The sequence below is a fragment of the Nematolebias whitei genome, chromosome 1 (genome assembly GCF_014905685.2).
Source record: "Nematolebias whitei isolate Nwh7 chromosome 1, NemWhi1, whole genome shotgun sequence".
Taxonomy (NCBI): Eukaryota; Metazoa; Chordata; class Actinopteri; order Cyprinodontiformes; family Rivulidae; genus Nematolebias; species Nematolebias whitei.
In genome coordinates, this window is record NC_056498.1 from 29,839,151 (window position 1) to 29,863,834 (window position 24,684).

At 41.0% G+C, this 24,684-nt stretch overlaps 2 protein-coding genes across 2 annotated transcripts in view; one reads left to right on the forward strand and one right to left on the reverse strand.

The window, feature by feature from the left end:
- Nucleotides 1-3,851, forward strand: part of slc16a13 (solute carrier family 16 member 13) — an 8,920-nt gene extending 5,069 nt beyond the window's left edge. The window contains exons 4-5 of the mRNA XM_037674287.1: nucleotides 517-1,048; nucleotides 3,634-3,851. Of these exons, the coding sequence (XP_037530215.1) occupies nucleotides 517-1,048; nucleotides 3,634-3,851 (750 nt within the window). The remainder of the gene's footprint in view (nucleotides 1-516; nucleotides 1,049-3,633) is intronic.
- A 4,625-nt stretch (nucleotides 3,852-8,476) lies between these two features.
- acap1 (ArfGAP with coiled-coil, ankyrin repeat and PH domains 1) overlaps nucleotides 8,477-24,684 on the reverse strand; it is a 45,305-nt gene continuing 29,097 nt past the window's right edge. The window contains 14 exon segments of the mRNA XM_037683525.1: nucleotides 8,477-8,829; nucleotides 11,904-11,965; nucleotides 12,062-12,172; nucleotides 13,603-13,712; nucleotides 16,143-16,318; nucleotides 16,475-16,525; nucleotides 16,686-16,879; nucleotides 22,776-22,870; nucleotides 23,033-23,102; nucleotides 23,392-23,597; nucleotides 23,676-23,787; nucleotides 23,970-24,070; nucleotides 24,173-24,224; nucleotides 24,318-24,476. Coding sequence (XP_037539453.1) covers nucleotides 8,732-8,829; nucleotides 11,904-11,965; nucleotides 12,062-12,172; nucleotides 13,603-13,712; nucleotides 16,143-16,318; nucleotides 16,475-16,525; nucleotides 16,686-16,879; nucleotides 22,776-22,870; nucleotides 23,033-23,102; nucleotides 23,392-23,597; nucleotides 23,676-23,787; nucleotides 23,970-24,070; nucleotides 24,173-24,224; nucleotides 24,318-24,476 — 1,597 coding nt within the window. The 3' untranslated portion in view covers nucleotides 8,477-8,731.

Consider the following 24,684-nt stretch of genomic DNA (forward strand, 5'->3'; position numbering starts at 1 on the left):
ATATATATATATATATATATATATATATATATATATATATATATAAAATTTCTGACTTCAGAATGACTAAATGAATAATATTAATGAAAAATAAACAAACATTCAGTTTTCATTTTAAACAAAAACAACAGACAGACAAATTGTGATTTATGATACAAAAACATGAAGGTAAACTATTTATGAATGGAGATTAATAATCTCTGTTTTGGGGCTAAAGTGTCTTTTATTACAAAAACTTTTATTAGTGCTGCAACTAATCTGAAATGTGAATTTGATAAACTGCATGTATGTGAATTTAGTTGAGGGTCAGCTGGAGGAGATGAAAATGAAGATATTAATGCAAACACCTGTAGTTTAAAGAATAAAAAACAGTCTGGGTGAATAAAAATGACGATTTCCAGACATGTCACTGTTTCTGTAGCAGGTAGTTTTCCTAAAAGATGTTTTGTCCTGATCCTTGTTGTGTTTTGTGGCGTATGAGATGATGAACATTAACAATCTTATTTTCTGCCGCAGGAGGATTCACAGAGTAGATCGACATGTTGTAACATGCTGCAGAGGGTCTTCTCCCACCTGGAGCTGTCTCTGCTCTGCGAGAGGCCTTACATCACCTACACTTTAGCTGTGACTCTCTTCAACTTTGGCTACTTTGTGCCATATTTCCACCTGGTCGCCCACAGTCGCCAGGTTGGCTTCTCGGAGTACCAGGCTGCTTTTGTCATGTCTGCTGCAGGAGCCACGGACATTTTGGGCCGGGTGGTGTCAGGTTGGTTCTCTGACCTGGGCCACTTTCGGTTCATTCACTTACTGACCATGTGGACAGTTTTGGCAGGCACCTTCATCATGCTGCTGCCCGTGAGCACTTTAACTGGCTCCTACACTGCACTGGTGGCGATCAGCCTTCTGTATGGCTTCAGCTCGGGAGCGCTGACCTCTCTGGTGTTCGCCGTGGTGCCGATGATTGTGGGCGTGAAGCGGGTGATGGGGGGCCTCGGGTTGCTACAGCTTATTGAGAGCAGCGCAGGACTGCTGGGGACGCCTCTGTCAGGTAGGAATTCATTAACTTGATTTCTACTTTGAATGAGGATTAAAAATCATTAATACTGTTTCACAGTTGATTTAAAATGAGTAGTTCACTTCATTTAAAAATGATTTGAACTAAACACACTTTGATTATCAAGATATTGTAAAATAGTAATGATAATAAAAAAGAGAGTGTTCTTTCAATTGATTAGTGCAGGACACACTTAGAAGTCTCTGGATGAGCTTAATTTGTGTTTCTGGACTCAAGTCAATGAAATAACAGTTCCTGTCCCAGGAAGGTCCAGGTTTTGACCTGAGGCTTAGTTCACTACAAAAGGGATAAAGAGAACCATTTGTATAGATGTCTGTGTTGGACCTCAGTTCATCATCCATAGGGTCCTAAATCAGTCCAAAAACACAAGTTAATGCTGAAACCAAATGTAGCTAAACATTAAATGTGGGTTACATGAAGTTAATGTTCTCAGCTTGGCTAAACAGAAGGTGTATGATGAGGCTGGACACAAAGGACTTGTACCAATTGGCAAGGCAGAGGGATCAGGCTGGAAAGGATGTGCAGCAGGTTAGGCTTGTCAAAATAGGAATGGTAATATTCTAACAAGTGAGGAGAGCATGATGGAAGGAGAACTTTGAGGAGGCAATGAATGAAAATAATGAAAGGAAAATAAGAGTAGAGATTATAGAACCTGTGGACCAGGAAGTGGGAAAGATAAGTGAGGGTGCAGTCTGGAAAACTCTGAAAAGAATGAAGAAGAGGAAGGCCGTAGAACCTGATGACATACAGTTGAGGTCTGGAAATGTCTTGGAGAGATGGCAGTGAGGTTTTTGACTCAAATATTCAATGGCATATTTGAGGGTGAGAAAATGCCTGAGGAATGGAGAAGTGTGCTGGTGCCCATTTTTAAGAACAAGGGTGATGTACGGAGTTGTAGCAACTACAGGGAAATTAAGGTGATGAGCCACACGATGAAGATCTGGGAGAGAATTGTGGAAGCTAGACTTAGATGAGAGATGACTATCGGTATTTGTGAGCAGCAGGATGATTTCATGCCAAGAAAGAGCACCACAGATGTCAGCTTTGCTTTGAAGATGCTGATGAAGTACAGAGAGGGTTGGAAAGAGCTTCATGATGTCCATTAATGCTCAGTCAGGTCATCTGGACAGTTTCTTTTTTGTAGAAAGATGTTTTGCCCTTTATCCGGAGGGCTTCATCAGTCTGTGGCTGCCTGCCTGGGAGGAGTCGACGGGGGACAGGACAGCCCCCAGAAATCATATCTCCAGCAAACTTGTTGGTCCACTTCAAGAGTGTACTGTATGGTGGGGAAACTGTTTACTTGGGACTCCTCAGACTGATGAAGCCCTCCGGATAGAGGGCGAAACGTTTTTCCATAAAAAAGAAACTGTCCAGATGACCTGACTAAGCATTACTGGATTTTGTACCTGGATGACTGAGCATGAACTTTGATGAAAACTTCACGGTGTCTTTGTGAATGTAGAAAAAGCATATGACAGGGTGCCGAGGGAGGAGGTGTGGTATTGCATGAGGAAATCTGGAGTAGCAGAGAAGTATGTTAGACTGGTACAGGACATGAGGACAGCAGGACACTGGTGAGATGTGCTGTAGGAGTGGCAGATAGCTTCAAGGTGGTTTTGGGAATGCATCAGGGATCACCTCTGAGCCCCTTCTTGTTTGCTCTGGTGATGGACCAACTAACAGATGAGGTCAGGCAGGAATCCCCGCGGACTATGATGTTTGCAGATGACATTGTGATCTGTGGTGAGAACAGGGAACAGGCGGAAGAGAATTTGGAGAGGTGGAGGTATGCACTTGAAAGAAGAGGAATGAAAGTTAGCTGTAGTAAGACAGAGTACATGTGTGTGAATGAGAGGGAGGCCGATGGAACAGTGAGGCTACAAGGAGCAAAGGTCACAAAGATGCAGGACTTCAACTACTTGGAGTCAACTATCCAGGAAAATGGAGAATGTGGTAAAGAGGTGAAGAGAGTCCAGGCAGGATGGAGTGGATGGAGAAAAGTTTCAGGAGTGATTTGACAAAAAGGTGTCAACAAAGGTCAAAGGAAAAGTTTACAAGACAGTGGTGAGACCAGCTATGTTGTATGGTCTGGAGACAGAGACATGGACAAAAAGACAGGAGAAAGTACTGGAAGTGGCAGAAATGAAGATGTTGAGGTTCTTTTTAGGAGTGACAAGGATGGAGAAGATTAGGAATGAGATCATCAGAGGTACAGCACAGGTTGAACAACTGGGAGATAAAGTGAAAGAGACCAGACTGAGATGGTTTAGACATGTCCAGAGGAGGGACAGGGGGTATACTGGTAGAAGGATGTTGGAAATGCAGCTGCCAGGAAAAAGACAGAGGAGATATATGGATGCAGTTGGAGAGGACATGGAGGTAGTTGGAGTGAGGACAGAGGATGCAGAGGTCAGAGTGAGGTGGAGAAGGATGACTGTTGAGACCCCTGAAGATGAAAAATCCAAAAAATGAGAAGAAAAAGAAGAATGTTAACTTGGCAACACATTCTGTTTCTTAATGTTAGCATTTTGATGTTTTATCCGTCTTTTGTATTTTAGGGTGGCTCAGAGACACTAGAGGAAACTACGTGGCCTCCTTCATGGTGGCCGGCTCCTTCCTGATCCTCGGGAGCCTCGCCTTGGCCACTCTGCCTCACTACTGGTCCTGCACAGATCCACCTCGTCCTCACAGCTTCAGGTCACATCAAGAGCAGGAGCAGAAGAAAGTCGTTCCTCCTGACTCGATCCACAGAACGACAGAACAGTCGGAGAGGTGAAATTCAGATGACGGGACATCTTCAAGGACTTCGTCAGCACGAGTTGTGTTGCACTGAGTGTTTGCACCTCACAACCAAAGTGATGTTCTGGATGAAATGTGCCAAAAAGAAGGAGTGATTTAAGGAAAATGTGCAGAAAAAAGTCAAGTTTCAGGTAAAATGTCAGAAAATTTGCACATTCTGGTGGCAGAAATCTCCTGATGTGACTATAAAATATGATTCCGTTGCGCACATTTAAATTTCACCTCATCGTGATTTCACTTCACCCACCTAAGCCGTGTTCCCTGAACGCAGCACAGACGATAATCACTGTGCTGTTTGAGCACTTTACGTCACGACATATTTATAGATGAGCAGAAACCAAAAGGGATGTTTCCACACCAACCTTCACAGGACGGACTCTCAGGGTTTAAATCTGAACATTTTTGTAAAAATTCTCACTTTGTGTTTAATAACTTCAAGTTTCAAACGTCTGCAGACCAAAAATCTCGTGGGTGCCTGGACTCAACTTTTAATTTTTTTTATTGAGAGCTGCCTGCATTCCTATATAAAAGCAGCCGTAACAGTGCTGCTTTGTGCAATTATGTCACGTCATAAAAGTTTTAGGGTTTGCTTGTCTGTTAGCAAAATATCTCACGAACCACTGGAGGGATTTCAACAAAACTCAAAGTAATCATTGTGAAACTACAGACAATATAATATGATCATCAATCACAGCTGCAACTCCTTTTGGAGTAACTAAATCAAGATGGCCGCCTAAGCTACTGGACTTGAACAAACACAAAAATGGCTATAGCTCAGTCATTTAACACATTCAGCCAAAACGTAGCGTGGTAGTAGCTGAGAGTCATCCCCAACACATACTCTAAGCACCAACCAAGATTTTTCTTATAAATTTTAATTCCAACGTTCAGTAGTTCCACTGGTACGTTTCCGTTACTTCATAAATATAAAAAAAGATCAACAAAAACAAATGTTTTAATTCAACAGAACATTAAATTCTTCATTAAGGTGCTTCTAAAGCAGACGTGGACAACTTGAGGCCCGAGGGTCAAAAGTGGCCCTTGGATAATCTCCATCAGGCTCCCAGTATCCTCGGTTCAAAAGAAAACGACTTAAAAAAAAAATATATATATATATATATATATATAAATGAGACAAATCAAATTAAACATCTTGCGTAAAACCTGTTTTTAAGTCATGTTTCCACTGAACATTAAATGTTTGTTTTGCATATTTCTGCTAACATGTTTAATATAACGCCACAAGAGCCAGTTTACACAATGTCTTATATTCCTGAAGGATTTTGACAAGATGGGTTTTTATAAATCCTGCTAACTATGCTACAATAAGAAAAAGGTCTTCTAGTTTGTCTGTCGTAAATAAAATGTATTTTCCAATTCTTTATGCGGCCGTTTGATTGATGTAAGCGTTTCGATGTGGCGAAACAAAAAATGTTGCCCACCTCAATCTAAATGAAATCGGCCTTCTTTAAAATGATCCTCGTCACTTGCTGTCGAAGTTTTCAACCACAACTTCACGTTAGCCCTCATCAGACTGGATCACCCTCAACTACTACCACACCGAATTTTAGCTCCATCTTTAAAACTGTCCAGGTTTATTCAAGTTCATCCACTGCTTCATGAGATATTTTGCTGACGGACTCGGTAATGAACTGAACATTCTGGTCTTTTTGTAAAATAAAGTTCCTCACACATGCGTACAGAAACGGTTTTGGGAACAACTTGCTGAATCTTAAAACGCCTCTCTGAAGGTGATCAACTCTGCAGACTCCGTTGATTTGTTGACGAATTCAATTTGTTTGTAAACACCGGCATGCTTGCACTCATCTTTAATCTGACATGTATAACCTACAAATACAAAAAGTGGAAGGAAACATCGAAATATTTAAGAAATTTTGGAATAATACACACAATTTTACCCGTTTTATCACATAGCTGGCATATTTTCTTTTGAACTTAGTGGCCAAAGTGAAACAGGAAGTGACATCATAGGGGAACTCTTTTTAAAAAGAGGAACTTCCTGCTCTTATTCAAACGATATTTGATCCAACTTGTCTTTCTCTGATAGCGACTAAATAATCCAAAGAAGCATCAGAGTCTTCTGTGTTGTCAGCCACCGTAGCAACGCATGCACATGCAGGCATCACTTCCTGTTACTGCGCACGACAACATTTCAGCAACTGTTCATCTCTTTTTGCAATATGTTATTTATTTAAAAAAAATACCTTCATATTTATGACAAAAATTGGATGTCAGGCACTTTAAGCTTTCAGTTGACGCTCATCTGGCTGCAAAGACCTCAAAGATCTGACCTCTCCGTCGGTGCTTTGTCGCTCTGCAGGATTTTCTGTGTGAAGCACTTTCAGGCGCTCCGATGTTTTGTTTGGACGCACTCTCCAAACCGCTGTAAACCATAAGCCGAAGCAGCCTTTGTAAAGCCGAGATGTTCGGCTGCGGGAGCAGCTGGACGAAGACCAGGTTTGCATCGGGGTCACCGTGACCCGCTGGGTTCCCTCTGCCACAACTTTGAGTACACTGTAGCTGTAGTTCACCGTGTAAAGATAAATGTACTACTTGAACTGAAGTTATTGGTCTTTACTCAATGCTTCGTATTTTGCAATCAAGCTGCAGACTGATGTGGAGAAATGAGACAAATTGCTCTTAACTTTAATAAAATGAAGTGGATGTATTACTGTTTTTTTTATTTTTATTTGCAGTTGGTATTTGGCTGCACTTTTGTGAAGGCGCAACAGAAACGACAAATTAAATTAAAAACGTGTAAGCGGACTATCAGGAGAGTTTGTTTACCTACAAAAACAGCCGAAGTAACAGAAAAAAGGTCCAACTTTAAATGTGCCCCCCATATTTTACAAACCGCAGCCGGCCTTTTGTAAACCGTGACTCGAGCTTCCACGTGGTTTTCAGCGGAGTCGGTTTTGTTTACTTTGAGTGCAGACCTGCATTTTATTCATTCAGCCTTTATTTATACAAGTTCGTCTCGTTGAGTCACGAGGACTCGTTTACAAGAGACCCGATTTTAACAAAACACAGATGAGGTACACACAGCAACAAACATTCACATGAAAGCATATAAAATGAAAAGCATATAAAAGAATATACAAAAAAACATTATGAAACGGTGTAAAATACTGAAAACAGGAACATGTCTGCATTGATTTTTGTATTGAACTTAACAGTAGTTTAAAATCCCTTTTAGAGAGATCAAAGTAGAGCTTCAGATCTTTTTGCAAGGTGTTCCAGGAAACGGGAGCGGAGTAAGAGAAGGCCTCTTTGCCAAATTCCGTCTGCACTGAGGGGACGCTGCAGGTAATGATGTCCTGACAGTGCATGCTGTAGCTGCACTCACGCAGAGACGTATAGATGTATGAAGGCAACAGACCAAAAAGTGATTTCAAAATGAAAATGTACCAGTGAGAGACTGTGTGAAGTTAATGATGACCAGTTAACCAGTAAATGGTGGGTGCGGTAGTTGCAGCCATTTATGTATCTTAGTGCACCGCGATAGACAGTGACCAACATCTGCAGGGTGCTTGTAGGAGCGTTCATGTAAATAATGTCACCATAGTCAATGGAGGGAAGGAAAGTAGCCGTTTACAAGGAGTTTCCTAGCATCAAAGTTGGGATCCATTTCTAAAAAAGAAACCCAATTTTAATTTCAATTTCTTTACCAAGTTTTTGACATGAGGCTTAAGAGAGCTGTGCATTGACCAAGACACCCAAGTATATGTAAGAATCAACAAACTCTAGGAACAGCATTTGTAGATAAAATAGAACTGTTGGTACTGACTTCCTGTTTGAAAACAGCATCCCTTTGGTTTTTATCAGCATTTAGCACCAGTTTGAGACAACGGATCGGACTGGATGATGTTGAAAGCAGACTGTAAAAGCTGGAAAACCTTAGCAACTGTTTTAGCGCAACAATAAACTGTGTCGTCGTCGGCATAGGAATGTAAGGCTGCATAAGGAATGATCTGACCTACATTTATGTAGATTGTGAAGAGGGTGGGACCTAAGACTGAGCCTTGTGGTACACCATTATTGACAGTTGAATAGCTGGAAGAAGTACCATTATGTTGCACATTGCCTTCGATCTGACAGGTAATTAGTAAACCAACCGATAGTTTGTCACATCTGGAGAACTACAGGAGAAAACTCTTTCAAACTAAACCATCTGATTAAAATTCAGAATAGTTTTCTTTGAGCACCTTTTAAAATTGTTGGCTTTTATAATTAAAGTAGTGCTGCCCTCTGCTGGACATTCACTGGTAAAACATCAATTTTAAATACACCCTGACTAGGTCAGTTTCACATTTGATTAACTTAAACATGCATTTGCTCTGTGGTTTATTCACTCAATACAAACTTTTTAATCCTTACTTGGACAAAAATAAAACTTAAATATTGTTTGTAATGTAAAACAATCTGGCAATCTTACGGGTTTATTGGAGACAACTGGGAAAAAAGTAAAGACATTTATAAGAAACATTTGATTTTATTTTCATGTAAAAAGTTGGTATTGAATCAAAGCATGAAACATTTTCATTTTAAAAGAACAAAAAGAAAAATCAGATTTATTGGGTTGTATACATGCCTCCTGGCAGAGCTGTGGCCTCTGTGGGACACACCCCCCTCATGAAGCTGCTCCACTGTTTCCACTCGGACACCATTGTTCCTCTGTGACGTGAGCTCAAAGAATTGGCTGTTTGGAGCGTTGGTCCCGTCTGAAGTCGGCACCAGCTGAGCTCTGACCCAACAAGTGGCAGGTATCCAGGAAGTGTGTGTGTGAAAACACTCAGACGGTGCACAGATGGAGGAGGCGGCGGTGCCAGCAGCTGGTTAGGATTTAGGGTCTGCGCTGCGGCGCTTCAGCTTCTCGGGGTTATTTGAGGCCATGTGTGAAAAGTCTCTGAAAATGTCCTGGTAGATTTCATCACCTGGAAAAACAAAAAGACGACATGAGGGGGAGAACGGCCTCACTTCTCTTTAGCCTCAGCTACAGACGGAGGAGATGTTTTAACATTAGTTGCCAAAAAATTAATAACTCAGTTTGTTTCCCAACACCTTCTGAGTTGAAGCCTCAAAGGAAGGAGCACAAATAAAGCATGCAACACGCACAAAACATGGCATGCACATGCAATTTACCTCTCGCTTGGCTGAGGGCGCCACACTGCACAAGCAGTTGAGACCAGATGGACATCTCAGCGGGCAGAGGGCGAAAACAACAAAAAAGCAGAGCACTTTCAAATACTGAGCAGCAGACAAACACGTCTCCATTCCTTCATGACTGACACTCCCCACCCCAAAAAAAAACAAACAAAAAAACACAGTTCCCAAGAGCAGTCGTGGAAGAATGGATTTCGCAGCTTGAAAAGGAGCTAAATGACAAAATGCTACAAAAACCTCCTTTTGACCTGAAGATCCAGGAGAACAGAGACACTCTGGCCCCCTACATGAAAAATATTTTAAATAAAAACAAGTCTAATGTAACAGCTGGAATGCTTTAAGGGACAGATCACATGGTTAGACGTGGGGTTTTGTAAAGCAATTGTGAACAGTCAACATCTTACCTGCTGTAGATAGCCCTCAAGATAAATATAGTTAATTCTGACTAGCTTGATGAGCTAACGGCTGGTCTGAAAGAGACCTACAGCTGACCAAAAATGTCTCTAAGAACTGCTTTCAAGTTTGTTTTTTGGTTCAGTTTCAGAAAACCTTAAAATGTTATATGGATATTTTCGAAAGGCTAATTTTTAACTCAAATTTCATCTGATTCAAGTCTAAACGTTGTCACAAACATTAAATGCAGCCGTAATGAAATCCGTTTCACTCATTTTTAAAAACTCATTATGTACTTCCATAACTATGTATTTGGACACGTCTTTCTGCATCCATCAGGGGGTGCTGCAGCACCTTCAGCACCCCTGCTTTCTACAACCTTGCTTTGAATTGCTCACCAAAATAACTTTAGCCGTTTTCTTTTTTCTTTTATTTATTTATTTATTATTTAAAAAAAAAAACAAAAAAAACCCTTTAGCTGTTTTCTTCTTCACCACAGCTGAAAGCTGTCTGGTCTGTAAAGCTAGCGGGGTTTATAGCAGCTGAGTTGGACCAACCCGAAAGTAAGCACAAGAAGGAGAGGGACGAGGGTGGACAGATTAGCGTTTGAATATTAAATCAATATATCGTGACCTACAAAAGTAACACCAGAATTGATAAAAATTACTGTATTTTTCGGCATATAAGTCACAGTTTTTAGCATAATTTACATGCCCTGCAACTTACTGGCCGAAACGACATATTTATGGATTTTTTCCCATATTTATAAGCCTACTTTTGGCTGAGATATGACTGTTTTCATTCATTCTGACTGAAAAAAAAAGAACAGTACCATTTTCAGCCACTAGATGGCAGCAGAGTAGTAGTAGTAGCAGTATGGCATGCCATTGTATCATGTAATAGGTAAATGTGGCTATGATGACAAATTCAAAAAAGTTCAAGACAAAAACAACTGAACTTTATTTATTATACTTTACACTTTGTTATTGTCTTGAACTATTTTGAATTTACCATGTCCTGGATGACTGAGGAGCTTCACCAGCTATTAATGACACAATCAGCTTGCCATAGCCTCCCACCTTCCTTCTGCTCACTGCTTGGAACAAGTCAAACAAGCTGCGCTGCCCAGGTGAAATGCAGCTAATTTGACCATTAAAGTGCATTTATTAAGTAAAAGTTCATCTGAGACACACCTGTGCTATAATTTTGAGCAAACAAATAATTGTTTTTAAGTGTTAATTTTGTTAAAGTCCTGTGCACGCTCTCGCAGCCGACATTTGGCAGCCAATCGATTTTTGGCACAACACTGTCCCACATTTCCGGGTTGTCAGCGGTGACACGTAACAAACGCGACGCGTCAGCGGCAACGCATAATAGATGCGACATATACGGTGAAGCAACATATTTATGGATTTTTCCACTTTTTTAGACATATTTGGACGGTTGTGACTTATAGGGTGGTGCGACATGTACGGCGGAAAATATGGTAGTATTTTTCCCCATTAGTGGAGCGAAAACAGTTTAAGTTAAAAGAACGTGCCGGGGTCACCGGTCCACCACAGGGGCACTTTGAGAAAACCATTTGCACCCAGATCCCAGAGAGAACGCAAAAAAGTCCCAGTTCAGAGTCAAAACCAGAACCTTCTAACTGCAGGATTACAGCAATGACAAATATTGTGATAGCCTAAAAGTGTTTGCACAGGAAATGCCACAGCTAGCTGCTACATGCAAAAACAACAACACTGTAAATCTTTATAAAAGCGTTTAATTTGAGCTTTAATGAAAGCCATTAGCTCATCAATCTGAATTAATTATTTCTCCAAACTGAGGTTGTTCAGAGCTATCTACAGCGGGTAAGATGTTAATTGATTAGAACTTCTCCACAGAACCCCACTACAAAACATCCCTTTAAATTCCCTCCCTATTCACAGAATGGTGAGGGAAACTCATCACTCAGCACCAAACCCAACACTGAATTCAGCTTACACAACTAAACTGATAAACCAACACACTACAAAACATTAAAAACTTTGTTAAAATGTGAAAACGTTGTGCACACTGGATCAAAATATCCAAAAATACTTTAAATAGACCCGATGAAGGCCTGTTAAATATATTATACATGTTGCTTTCATTATTGACCACGTGTTTGAAGAGTTTGTAGGTTTCAAAGTGCAGCATTTAAAATTCAAAGTGCATGTGGAGCTTTTTTCATCTGAGCTTCAATACGTTTGAATAATTTGCGTATTTTCTTTTTTGGTCTTTGTACCTTTGTGCTGTAACTTCTTGATCTACAATTAGATTATTTATTTTTCATCTTGTCATTTTAGCTCTGCTAGTCCCCCCAGAGCCCAGCCACTGATATGATTCTTGATAGCCTGGAGACTCTTCCTTCCCCGACCACCTCCTGCACCCCCCAGTACCTCCCCGGACCCCTGATCCTTTGAATGACCTGATTGGCCGAACGCTCCGTCCATCTCCCGCATCTCCTTGTTCATTTTGGCGATCCGTAACCTGAAAGGTAAAAAAAAAAGAAAAGAGGATAAGCCAGAGGAGTTCCTGTTTCTTCTTCTTTGGGCTGTTCAGTTTTTCTTGGCGGGAAACGCTCACAGGGTGACGATGTCGGCATTCGCGTTGTCCACAGCGATGGTTATGGGGTCTTTTTGGTTCTTGTCTCGGGCGTTGTAGTCGGCGCCTCGCTTCAGGAAGAGACAAACAAGCCTACAAAAACACAAATTGATAAAAGAATGTTCTTTAATTTTTACAGCAAGAAACAGAATACCAATTAAAATGAAAAAAGTATAAAAGTTACAAACTGATTTTTGTGATATTGAGTGAAAGAAGTATAGTAGTCCCTCAATACTTTACAGTTTGACTTTTACAGACTCACTCTTTCGTGGGTTTTCAATGTAAGATTGTACACGACACACAATTGGCAATGGGGAAAGATAGACCCCACCCCATCCTCTCCCTTCTCTTTCTGAGGCTGTCTGTCTGCTCTGCTGTGACAGCCTCAGAAAGAGAAAGGAGGGGGTGGGGTCTGTCTTTCCCCATCACTACTGCTCAGGCAGCAGGGATGAGTGGCACACCCTCCTTTCTCTTTTTGAGGCAGCAGAGAGCAGAGCAGAGACACACAACAGGCGGGCGCACAACAGACAGCCTCAATAAAAGAAAGGAGGGGGCGGGAAGTCTGTCTTATACCCGAGTGAGCTGCAGGAGCGGCATGGATTGTTTATTTAAAATAATCAAGCGCAACCGAACTAAGCCTCCCTCTCTTTCGCTGTGCTCTTTTAGAGCATTTAGAACATTCTTAATAATATTGCAAAAGTGTGGGAAGGGCTTCTAAAGCCTTAAAATATATATAAATACTAAAATAAATATAATGTCCTTCGTGGATTTTCACCTATTGTGAGGGTGTCTGGAACGTAACCCCTGCGATAAGTGAGGGACTGCTGTATTTGGCCATCAAACAAAACGTGACTTTGTACTTGGAGAACCTTTCATTGTGAAGCTCAGCGGGGAGAAGTATCTTGCAGTTGGTCACCAGGTTTGAAGACATCTCAGGAGGGATTCTGACCTCTTTACAGGAACTCTGAATTCTTTAGGTTTCTTGGCCTGAACTCAACTGTAGATTTTCTACAAAACTGACGTCTGGAGACAGGTTAGGTTACTCCTACATTGTCTTGGCGATATGTTTCGGGTCAATGTCATGCTTGAAGACCCATCTTCAGTGTTCTGGTTGAAGGAAGAGAAGTTGTCGTCCAAGATTTTACGGTACACGGCATGAGTCGTCTCCTGATCATCTTCACCCCATGAGGTAAGCTCTTGCACGGATGCTTCCATTTCCAAATCACGCTAACAGCAGTCACTCCCTGCCCCTTTGCCGTCAGTTTACATTACTTAAAGGATCAATGTGGCGTTAACGTGCAAAACATTGAGGTAGGACTAAAAAGTAAGAGGTGAAATGGGATTCAGCCTATACACCCTGCTGTCAGCCATTGCAGAGATGAAGCAATAGAAAGGTTTAATTTTGTTGCATCGTTGCACAAGTTAGTGTCTCCCTTTCCCTCGATTGTTTGATTGTGCTACAGCTCAAGCAATTTGGTTAACTGGTTTGATGTATGACAGCGTGTGTGTGAGTATATTTGTACCCCGTGTGACCGAGGATGGTGCCGTGGTGCAGCGGCCCTCGCCCGCTGCTGTCCACCTGGTTGACGTTGGCGCCGTTCTGCAGCAGGAACTCGCAGGCTGCCAGGGCGTTCTGAACAAAAGAGGTCATTTTACCACGTGGTCAACTCAAAGTAAAAAGAATCTCCAACTAGTTTGACCTATTGACCTTTTTTGATAAACAATTACTTTAGCTATAAAAAGACCATAAGAAATGTAGGCTGTTGTGTTTTTATGTATTTTTTTTAAATTATCGACACACAAGCATTGCCATTTTATTTGTGTTGCAATGCATTCTGGGTAGATAACATAGGCAGGTTGAATGGTGTTAGCTCCAAAGCTAATAATATTAGCTCCAGAGCTATTAAATTAAATATAAATACCACAAGTTGATCACGTTTGATTGTTTTGACCAGGGTTTAATTTGTAAATTGTTCGATGCCGGAATGTAAATAGCGGGCCGGCCGGCTGGGGGTCCTCCCCCAGAAAATTTTGAATAAAGTAGATATGATTTTCTGCATTTTGGTGTATTTTATCAGGTTAAACATCTACATTTACCTACATTTGTAAACAGCCCCCCCCCCCCCCACCCAACTTGACGGTTCTGAGCCGACTCTTCTCTGCTGAATTCACTGTCTGACTCCACGTGTGAAACGTCCAGGCACTCCCCCCCCACCACCACTCTTTTAGGGGCGGAAATGCTTCACTTGAAGGGGCAGATGATCGTATGATATTAGGAAATCGTGTTGTGTTGTCTGTTGTGTTTAAAATTAGTGTTTATATAATTATTAATTAATTATTTTGTTTTTTGAATGTCCAGAGGACCCAACTTTTTTTTATTTTTATTTTTCTACCTGGATTATTGAGCATGCATCAGGATATAATTATTTTCAGTTTACATATCCGATATAAGTTTTATTAGTTTAAGACAGTCATATTTGTTCATAACTTTATTATTAGTAAGCCTGAGAGTTACCAGATCCAAGCAAAGAGTTACCGGAATTAACCTTATCAAAATAAGAGAGTTCCCGGATCCTGTTCTGACAGGATCCGGCTCAAATTAAGCCCTGGTTTTGACCCATATACTGTGTATAAAGACTAATACAAAATACAACTTTATTGTCAGGTTATAAATTTTTAGCCTTGATTCATGCTTTAGTCTCCACTACAACCGATGTACGTCATTGCCCCAGAATGCACTGCGTCGGTAAAATAATGGCAATGTTCTTAGGTGAAAATTTGTAATAAACATTTTTAATTTATAAAGTAAGTAGGAGTTTCACAAACAAAAACTTTTAGTGAAATTGAGAAATAACATAAGGCCAAAATGTGAAAGTAATTGGAAATCCCTTTCGCACAAAAAGACTAAATCAAATCTTTCTGGTCAATATGTATTAAATGCAGTAGTGGGCACAGCTAACCAAAAAGTTAGCTATGCTAACCACCAATTTGCTTACTAAAACAAAATTAGCTTAGCTAATGCTAAACCGATAAAAAAAAAAAAAAAAAAAAAAGTATCAGAAGCCAACACTAAAACTCTAACTTTTATCATATACTGCTGTCACGGACACTGTAAGATTGTCTATAATGTGACAACGTAGTCAACACAACTTAAAATGGTTCATAAATCACAAGTAAAGCATCCATGTCCTGTTCAGAGGTGAACTTTCAGAAATTAATCCAGTCCATCAGAACCAAAATAGCAGTGCAGAACTCTGCTGTGCTGAAACAGAGTGATGCATTCAATGTTTTGTTGGACGTCCCCTTCGTGTCATTCATTATAATAAATTACAGTAACTCACTTTGGCAATACTTTTTTGGTTAACTACTTTGATAAACTAACTACAAAGTTGCTGTGCGTCATCATCAATATTCTCTCTGTAATAAATCTGTTTGTATTAAAGTAAAGACGTGTGTGTGAGAGAGTCACGTCCCAGAGACGATGTGAGTGTTGCAAAGCATGCTGGGTAGGAATTATGTTTGCAATGTTTCCGAGTGAGAAAATGGGTTTTTGATATTTTCCTGTTCTGGTTTGGTATTTATGTTAAAGTCTCTGTTATTGGCTGTAAACTGACACTGTGAGTCAGAGACTGTTTGCAGTAGATATGAAGGGGAAAAACACTGCGAGGGTGGTGACCTCACCGGACAGTGCTTAGCTTTGCTTAGCTCTACATAGTATAACATAGCATTGCTCTGTGTAAACCACCATTCTCTGCTTTTAATGTGGAGAATTGTCTTTAAAAAAAATTTGACTTGAACTTACCAGACACAAATTTAGCAGAAGTTATTTCCACTAAAGCAAAGTTAGCGAAAATGCTAATCTTCTAAATGAAAAGTTAGCTATTGGCGGTTTAGAGGAACCGTGCCCACCACTGATTAAATGAGGTACTGAAGGTTAAAGTGCCACAGTTATCCAGTTTTTTATGAGATATTTATGGTATGGAGTGAATTTGACATGATTGGTGCAACAGGAAGGTTTCTAGGCTCGTTCAGGTGAAATAAGTGATCTGAAGGTTCTGCCCACCACTGAGACGGCCTGGATCAGAGGCGTGCTCGACTCCTCAGCCAAGTTGACCCAGTTGACGTCTGCTCCGTGGGCCAGAGCGTCGGCCATGACGGGGAAGTTCTGCAGAGCGGCTGAGCGATACAACAGTGCCCCGGGGTGAAGGTCGCTGAGATCTTCCTCTTCCTCTTCTTCATCTGAGGGAAGTTTCATCAGCTCATTTTTTTAAAGAAAAACTGAGAAGGCTTGTTCTGAATTGTCACATTTTTAGCACTTTTGAAAGCTCAAATTTAACTTTGTGCTTTATCTTGTCGAGTCAGATAAAGCCTCTGTGTGTGTGCGACTTATCTCACCTTTATGAAAGCCAGTATTGTTCTTGTGGACAATGTTGCTGGGGCTAAGCCCTAAGGAGAGAGAAAAGGTTTATCCTGCTGACAACACAAATACAGCAGACAAGATCTTTGGGGTAATCTTGTTTTGCTGGATAAACAGCTAAATCTGTTCTTTTGATCAGCTGGAGTAAACAAGTACATCCATGTCTCTGCGGCGTGGTGTGAGGTTTACCTGTCAGCCGAGGCAGCGTGGCTCGGTTCGGTTTGGGTTTGAGAGGCGGTCGCTGCACATTCCGATCCTGCGTCGTAGCTCTGGTTCTCCTGGCGCTGGATCGCCTCAGCAGGGGGTTTCTGCCAGTCTCCGGCAGCTTCTGGATAAACTTCTTCTCTACGTACTTCGACCGAATCCATGACTCCTTGTCTGCTCTGAGGAACAAAAAGAAAAAGGTTTAAAATTACTGCAACGGGACTTTTACAAACGGAGGCACTAAAAGAACAGAAGAGGGCTTTCTGTGGCCTCGTGTTCAGCTCAACTTAATTCCAACTCCAAAACAACAACTCGGTTTAAACACTGGCTTAAACTGATAGGTCCGATCTTTTAATGTGAGGTTCTGTGGAAAGATAGTGAACTATAATATCTTACCTGTTGCAGATTGCTCTTTGTATGACCCAAGTTTGGAGAAATAATGTTTAATTCTAAACAGAATAACGAGCTAATGGCTAGTCTGAGCGGCTCACAAACCAAAGTGGATTATCCTCGTCTTACAAGTCAAATCTCAAAAATGTCACAATCATTCAGGCTGATGCTAGTTTATAAATCTTTATACAGACTCTAATTTCATAGCTACTGGTAATTCAGAGTCAGAGATTCTTTATTGTCGTTCACACCACATGTGGTACATGTGGTGGAGTGAAATCATGTACACAGGGTCCCAGTTACATCCAACAATAAAATGTAAAAGAAAAACAATGATAACATCTAAGATATGAACTAAGAAAAACATCAACTAAAAATTCACTAAGCACTAATAGCATAAAAACATTACGTCGAACAGCAGCACAAACATGAGTCTGTGTGAGCAAATGAGCAAGCATCAACATGAAACAGATCAGCAGCAGCATGAAACAGATCAGCAGCAATATGAAACAGATCAGCGGCAACGTGATGTGATTTTTTTCACAGTGATTATTCTGGTTAGAGATTCATGAGTCTAACAGTCTCAGGGTAGAAGCTGTTCCTCAGTCTAGTGGTTCTACACTTAATGCTCCTTAACCTCCTTCGTGAGGGGAGCGGGGCAAAAAGTGTGTATGCTGGGTGAGTGGGGTCCTTCATGATGCAGGTGGCCCTCTTCCTGCATCTGGAGGTGTAGATGTCTGTGATGGTGGGGAGGCTGACTCCAACCGACTTCTGTGCAGCCTTCACCACTCTCTGCAAAGCTTTTCTTTCTGCAGCTGTGCAGCCTCCATGCCACACGATGCTGGAGCAGGATGCTCTCCACTGCACACCTGTAGGAGGTGAGGACTGAGCTTCCCAGACCAGCTCGTCTCAGCCGCCTGAGGAAGTAAAGTCTCTTTTGTGCTTTCTTGATCAGGCTGGTGGTGTTGTTGCTCCAGCTGAGGTTGTCATTCATGTGTACACCCAAGTACTTGTAGCTGGAGACCACTTCCACTGCAGATCCTCTTATGTTCAGGGGGGTGTAGGTGTTTTTGTTCCTTCTGAAGTCCACAATCATCTCCTTTGTTTTCTTCACATTGAAGATGAAGGTTATTCTCTTGCACCAGCTCTCCAGGTGTTCCACCTCTTGCCTGTAGCTGGTCTCATCATTGTTTGTGATGCATCCCACCACCGCTGTATCATTTGCAAACTTTACAATGTGACAGCCTGGATGGGTAGGTGCGCAGTCATATGTGAGCAGAGTAAAAAGGAGGGGGCTCAGCACACATCCCTGAGGAGAGCCAGTGCTGAGGGTTATGGTGGAGGAGGAGAAGTTATGGATCCTCACTGATTGTGGTCTGTTTGTTAAGAAGTCTAGTACCCAGTTGCAAATGGAGGGGCTTAGTCATATTTATTACATAGATGTTTATGATTATTTTTAAATGCAAATAGCAGCAGCAGCTAGCTGTAGCACTTCATGTGCAGCAGAAACTAAACAATTTCCTGTAAAAGACAAACCGGAACACGTTATACGAAACTGACAAGTTAAAAAAAAACATGAAGCAGCCTCAATTGGCTTAATCGATGAACCGATAATGGCTTACTGATAATTATCGATAACTGATAATTGTCTGTGTTAGCTGCTTCAAGGGCAGCACGGTGGTGCAACTGGTAGAGCTGCTGTCTCTCAGCAAGCAGGTTCCCGGTTCAAATCCCGGTCCAGGGGCCTTTCTGGGTGGAGTTTGCATGTTCTCTCCGTGCATGTGTGGGTTTTCTCCGGGTGCTCCGGTTTCCTCCCACAGACCAAAAGCATGCATGTTAGACTGATTGGTAACTCTAAATTGTCCCTAGGTGTGAGTGAGAGAGTGAATGGTTGTTTGTGTCTATGTGGCCCTGTGATGGACCTGCAACCCGTCCAGGGTGTCCCCCACCCCTCGCACAGTGATTGCTGGACATGGGCACCAGCGACCCCCGTGACCCAAAATGGAAGAAGCGGGTAAAAGACAATGGATGGATGGATAGCTGCTTCAAACAGGATTAATGTTGTTTAAATGATTGCAAACTTCTGAATTCCAGAGCAGTTCATGCAAACATTGTTTAATAAATATTTAAGTCATCATCAGTTCTGCATTACATGGTTGTTCTGTGCAGGAAGTGAACCCAGGCTGCACCAAAAATGCTAAAGATAGCATCCCGCGTTTCAAATTACCACAGAATTTCATGTACCGGTAGTGTGAAAGTACAGGAAACAAAGATTTACAAAATAGCATCCACATGATGAACTACCTTAAACGTTTTAAGATTGAAATACTTTAACATGGCAGGAAGCCTCTTCAATCTTGGCCACGTATGGACTAGCCGTTAGCTTGTCCATCCTGTCAGACTTAAACTCTTTTGCTCCAAACTGAGATAAAAAAAAAAAAAAAAAAAAAAAAAAGCTAAGCGCAACAGACATGATTCTAATACGTCTTAACTCTTCAAAAGGTCCAAACTTTCCATTTAATAAAGCAAATTATTCAGTAAAAAAGTTTGAGATGAACTCAAAGTGTCTCTTTTTCAAACATTACGTGAATTAAAACTGAAATTCTTCTACATTCAGATACAAAAAAAATCAAAAAGGTTTATCAGAGAAAACAGACAGATTCATCTGCATGTAAAAAAAAAAAAGGCTGTACAAAGTTGCAAAGTGCAACCTCATGACAAGTTTCAGGATATAACAAACAAACCGTCTGTATCAAGTACCTGGGACACTTCCTGTCTTCTGCAACACAGAGACGAGGAAGTCAAACAGTATGCATATAAAAAAAAAAAAAGATGCTGGCTGCCAATAAAGGTCATTTTAAACCACAAACCTTCAGAGAGAGAGAGAGAGAAAGTATCTTTACAGAAGACACACTCATTTTAGAGCTTTAACAAAGATACAAGAAACCACATCTTCATTAAAGGAGAAAAATATCACCTCCAAAAGATGGTGCGTGAAGTTATTATAGATATTTCTGAAGTTGCACCAAAGCTGTTAAACCATCAAAACTTACCAAAGGGTGAAAAATTAATTAAAAATAAATTAGAACAAAATGGGTAAATATTTATTGTGTGTGTATATATATATATATATATATATATATATATAATATGTATATAAAGGATGCACGCTATTGGATTTTTGGCCAATATCCAATACGCAAATATGTTATGGCCGATAACCGATACCAATACTTTTAATATACTTTCCTTTGTCAGAACATAGCCCTCTTATTTAGGCTTATGTGCTACAAAAATTGTGTAACATCTGTAAGAGCTGGTGACATATATTCAGCAACAGCCATATGATATGCATAGCACTTGAACTTTTATTAAATGAAAAGTGTTAAACGTTATTTATTAGCATTAGTCACCTGCGATGCTGTCTCACTTGTGGAGGCTTGTTCCATGTTCCTAGCTGCAGTGTGGGATCCTCTGCAGTCTTGTGCATGAAGGACAGACTTTTTAAGTTCAAAGTTTTTGTCTGTCCATTGTGACTAATCATGCTAACGGGGCTAACACGACATCCTAATGTCTGTGGTAAAACTCACCCAACAAGTCATACTATTGGCTATTAGCTTCTCAATGACGTCAGAAATGATGGCTTGTAACTCGGGTATGGTTACGTCGGAAAAATATCTGACTGCAGACGATGTAGCGAGGCTCAATGTAGTCCATAAATCTTCGGAACCCGACATCCTCACCAACGAAAAATAAAACTTCCACACGCCGCCATTTTGAATTTTCCTCTCCGCCGTGAGATTGGGTAGGTGCAAGTGACGTCATCGCGTTGCGCTGCCGCTGCAGGCAAAGACAGCACCTTTTATATCGGCGAGTTATTTTAATGGAATGTCGGATATTGAAATTTAAAGCTAATATCGGCCGATACCGATACCATGCCGATAATATCGTGCATCCCTAAACAGTGTTTCAACAAAAAAGCAGGAAGCAAATTTAAAGACAAGAGAGCATGAAAATAAGGACTTTTAACCAACAGAAATGGAACGGAACAACATAAAAATAAACTTTATAGTATTTTTTTTTTTTCTTTTTAAAACCTAAAAGGTGGAAAGTCCAAACAATGATAAATTATGTTTCAACTACCGGTATTATAGAAAAAAATATATAGCCTATACCTATATATAGCTTTTTTTTTTAACTCTTAATTAATACACTTGTAATTTTTCTTTCTGAAGTTTTAGATTTGAGATTTTACTCCACAAGTTTAATACTTCAGTAGCACAATGTTAGGGGATGCCGGGAAATGGAGGAATAAATATATTCGACAAATCGGACATTTTAATTGTCGATTAAATGTATCTTTTCAACTTATGAGTGAATTGTTTGGTCGATGTGCTTTCTGTCATGATTTGAGGAGAAGGATGAAGCCAGACATGAGAAGCTCAAGTACAAAAAAAAACAAAAAAAAAACTTTAAGCTTCAATAAACAAACAAAAGGCTGAGGTTGAGGTGGCAGCAAAAAATACTAAATAATAAAAATAACAAGGAAAACCGGAAACAGTGTACAGTGCACACAATGCCTGACTGATGGTAAAGTAAGAAGCTTAGGGACTTTATGGACAGGAGCTGATGATAGAAGTGGAAACACCCGAGGCAGAAACCAATAAAGGAAATAAATATAAACCTATACCCACCCACCCCCAAAAAAAACAGGTCCTGACACTTTCGACTTTAATCGTACATTTTGGGTCAGCTGTGTCAAACCTTCCCAGTGTTTCCCCTCCCATTATCCAAGGAGGGTGCCCTGCCCTGTCAACAGAACTGAGCGTCCTGCCTACCGAACTGTCCCCCCTCATTCAACAACTGATGGCACTGCCATAGCGCTCAACTAGCGGTGTGCAATACAGATGCACTAGCTAAAAAGCTACAGAGGTAGCGCTCCGTTGCCCTTACGCTGAGCCGTTTCCTTCAATAGTCAATGACTGTTGGCGCAAACAGCGCACAACACAGACGTGTCTCCGTCTCCCCCCCCCACTCCTGGTAAAAAAAAAAAAATGTCAGAAGAGATGAGCTAGGGGAAACACTGCTTCCTATATGTAGGCGTCTAATCAACCATCCTTACAGATTCTCTTTGAGGCTGTAAGACATTTGGATTTTAGCAACTGTTCAAGCTGTTCTTTAACTCAATGCTTTAGCTTGTGTGTTTTTATATGAATGGGGTCTAAATCAGGTGCGTGTAGCTGCTGCGTCTGCTCCGTTATAGAGGTTTAGGTTGCACACAAGATGTAAAATAACCTCGTGGACCTTTGAGAACTGCTGACAGTTATAGCATTCATATTAAACTTTTTGTATCCGTGGATGCCACCGCTCGCCTTTCCTCTCACCTGAGGCAAACTCCAAGAACTCTGGGTAGGACAATTGTTACTTTGCAGCTCATCGAAATGTTATTAATCTTGGATTACAGCTTCAACAGGCCTCATTAAAAAAATTATTCGGGAGGTTTTATAAGAGCGTTGCTGCTAAAACAACCAAATGTGCAATTAAACCTGCGCTACCTTCACCTAGAACTCATAGGGAGATATACAGTATGCCTTAGAAAAAGAAAAGTGCTGTAAAAAAATGCAAGTGTACCATTAGTAGAAACAACCTTTAATCTATGACTGGACCATATGAACGGTTCTGTACCTGGGACTGGTTGGGTGAGGCTTCTTGATGGTGATCTCATCAATCCGAGCCTCGTAGATCCTGTTGATCACCGAATTTCCCAACTCACACATTAACTTGGGGAAATAGGAAAATAATAAAAAGTTAATCTTTTATCTGTGATAAATGTTTTTAGGAGAAAATGTCATCCCTAGAAGATCTCTAACTTTTTCAAGGAATAGAAAAAAAATAATAATTGTGTAGCTCTTTAAAACAAACAAACAAAACGGTTCAATTACCTTAATGAGCTCGGGCTCCCAGGAGTCCAGAGTCAGGGAACGAACTTTGGAAAAATGTACTCCTAGGCTCCTGGTGGGAAATGGAAACCATTACAATAGAAGTGTGTGTGTACTTGTCCAACTATCTAAGTGGGGACCTGCAAACTTGAACCACTCAAGTGGGGACATTTGGTATATAAGGACATTTCTGTGGCTTCAGATAAACTATGATTTTAATAACTTTGTGAAATACATCACTAAACGTCATTAGGAATGTTTCTTCTCTTTGAGCATCTAGACCTGGGACTCGGTGCTGACTCATGACGCCGCTGGACTGGAATAAAACAATAAAATAATATTTTGTAAAGTGTCACATCTACCTGTGGATTCCTGAGCAGACGATACACAGCGTGATGCCCAGGTTGATGGAGGCCCACTCAGGACTGGGCTCTCCGCAGTCGCAGCACTGCCTGTTCCCTGGGATTGTCTGGATCTCGTCCAGCGCCTTGCATCCCTCGTTCTCCTGATCCACGCATCCTCCACTGCCCCCTAAACTACTTGTTGACACAGAACTGCAGCGCTGCCTCTGATTGCATGAACACAGAGGAGTTAGGAAAATGCAAATTTAGAAGATGAAAGATTAATAAATAAAGTGTGTCCTCACTGGACTGTGCGTGTCCTCTCTGCACTCCTGAAAGGCCGAGGCGATGCTGTTTTGGACTGCGCTGATCCACGCTTGCTGCTGCCTTTCTGAGTCCGCCTGCAACAAACAACACCTATCCAAACGCACACACATCATTTAACTTGTCAGCACACAAGAAAAGGTCACTGGCAAGTTTAACGAAAAAAGTAAAATAAAAAACACCCCCACCCCACTTGCAGCACATGTTAATCCACACACCTGACGACATGTACACACAACGACCGCATGGAGCCTTGCGCCTCCACGCAAACTCACTTTGACGGAGACACCACTTCAAAGCAGAACCGCCTCTCGTTCTCAGCGCTGGGCTTGACCGTGCAAAGACGCAAGTCCTCGACCACAACGGTGGGCTGGTCCTGTACGTTTCACGGACAGGAAGAGCGAACAGTTACCGCTGCTCATGCTTGTGAGCTCTGTGATCAAGCATTAGAGAAGCTTAATCGCTCACGCAAACTCACCTTAAACCTCTTTTGATACACCAGCTGGTTTTTCTGAATTGAAAACCAACGTCTAAAGTGGAGAAAGTAAGAAATCATGCACGTGAGAGTCTCAAACAGAGGCAATCATAGCCGTTCAACATGAAGGATTATTAAAATGTTGTACCTGTTCCAGGTTTTAAAAGCGTTGCTGGCCCTCTTATAAAGGTAACCTTCCATTGCAATCCCGTTAGCAGCGTCGGAATTGAAATCCATAATGGAGTCATCGTAGGACACGTCCTTATAATGTTAAAGAGACGCAAATCACTCCATGTCACTCAAATTACTGTTACAACACTGAATCTGAGTCTAATTTAGTTTTTATACTGTCAATTCACAACAAAGGTTGTCTCAGGACAACAGACAAATAAGTCCAAGTCAGAACAAATCTAATTTATGTACCAGTAATTTTCAATGGATACACATATCTATCTATCTATCTATCTATCTATCTATCTATCTATCTATCTATCTATCTATCTATCTATCTATCT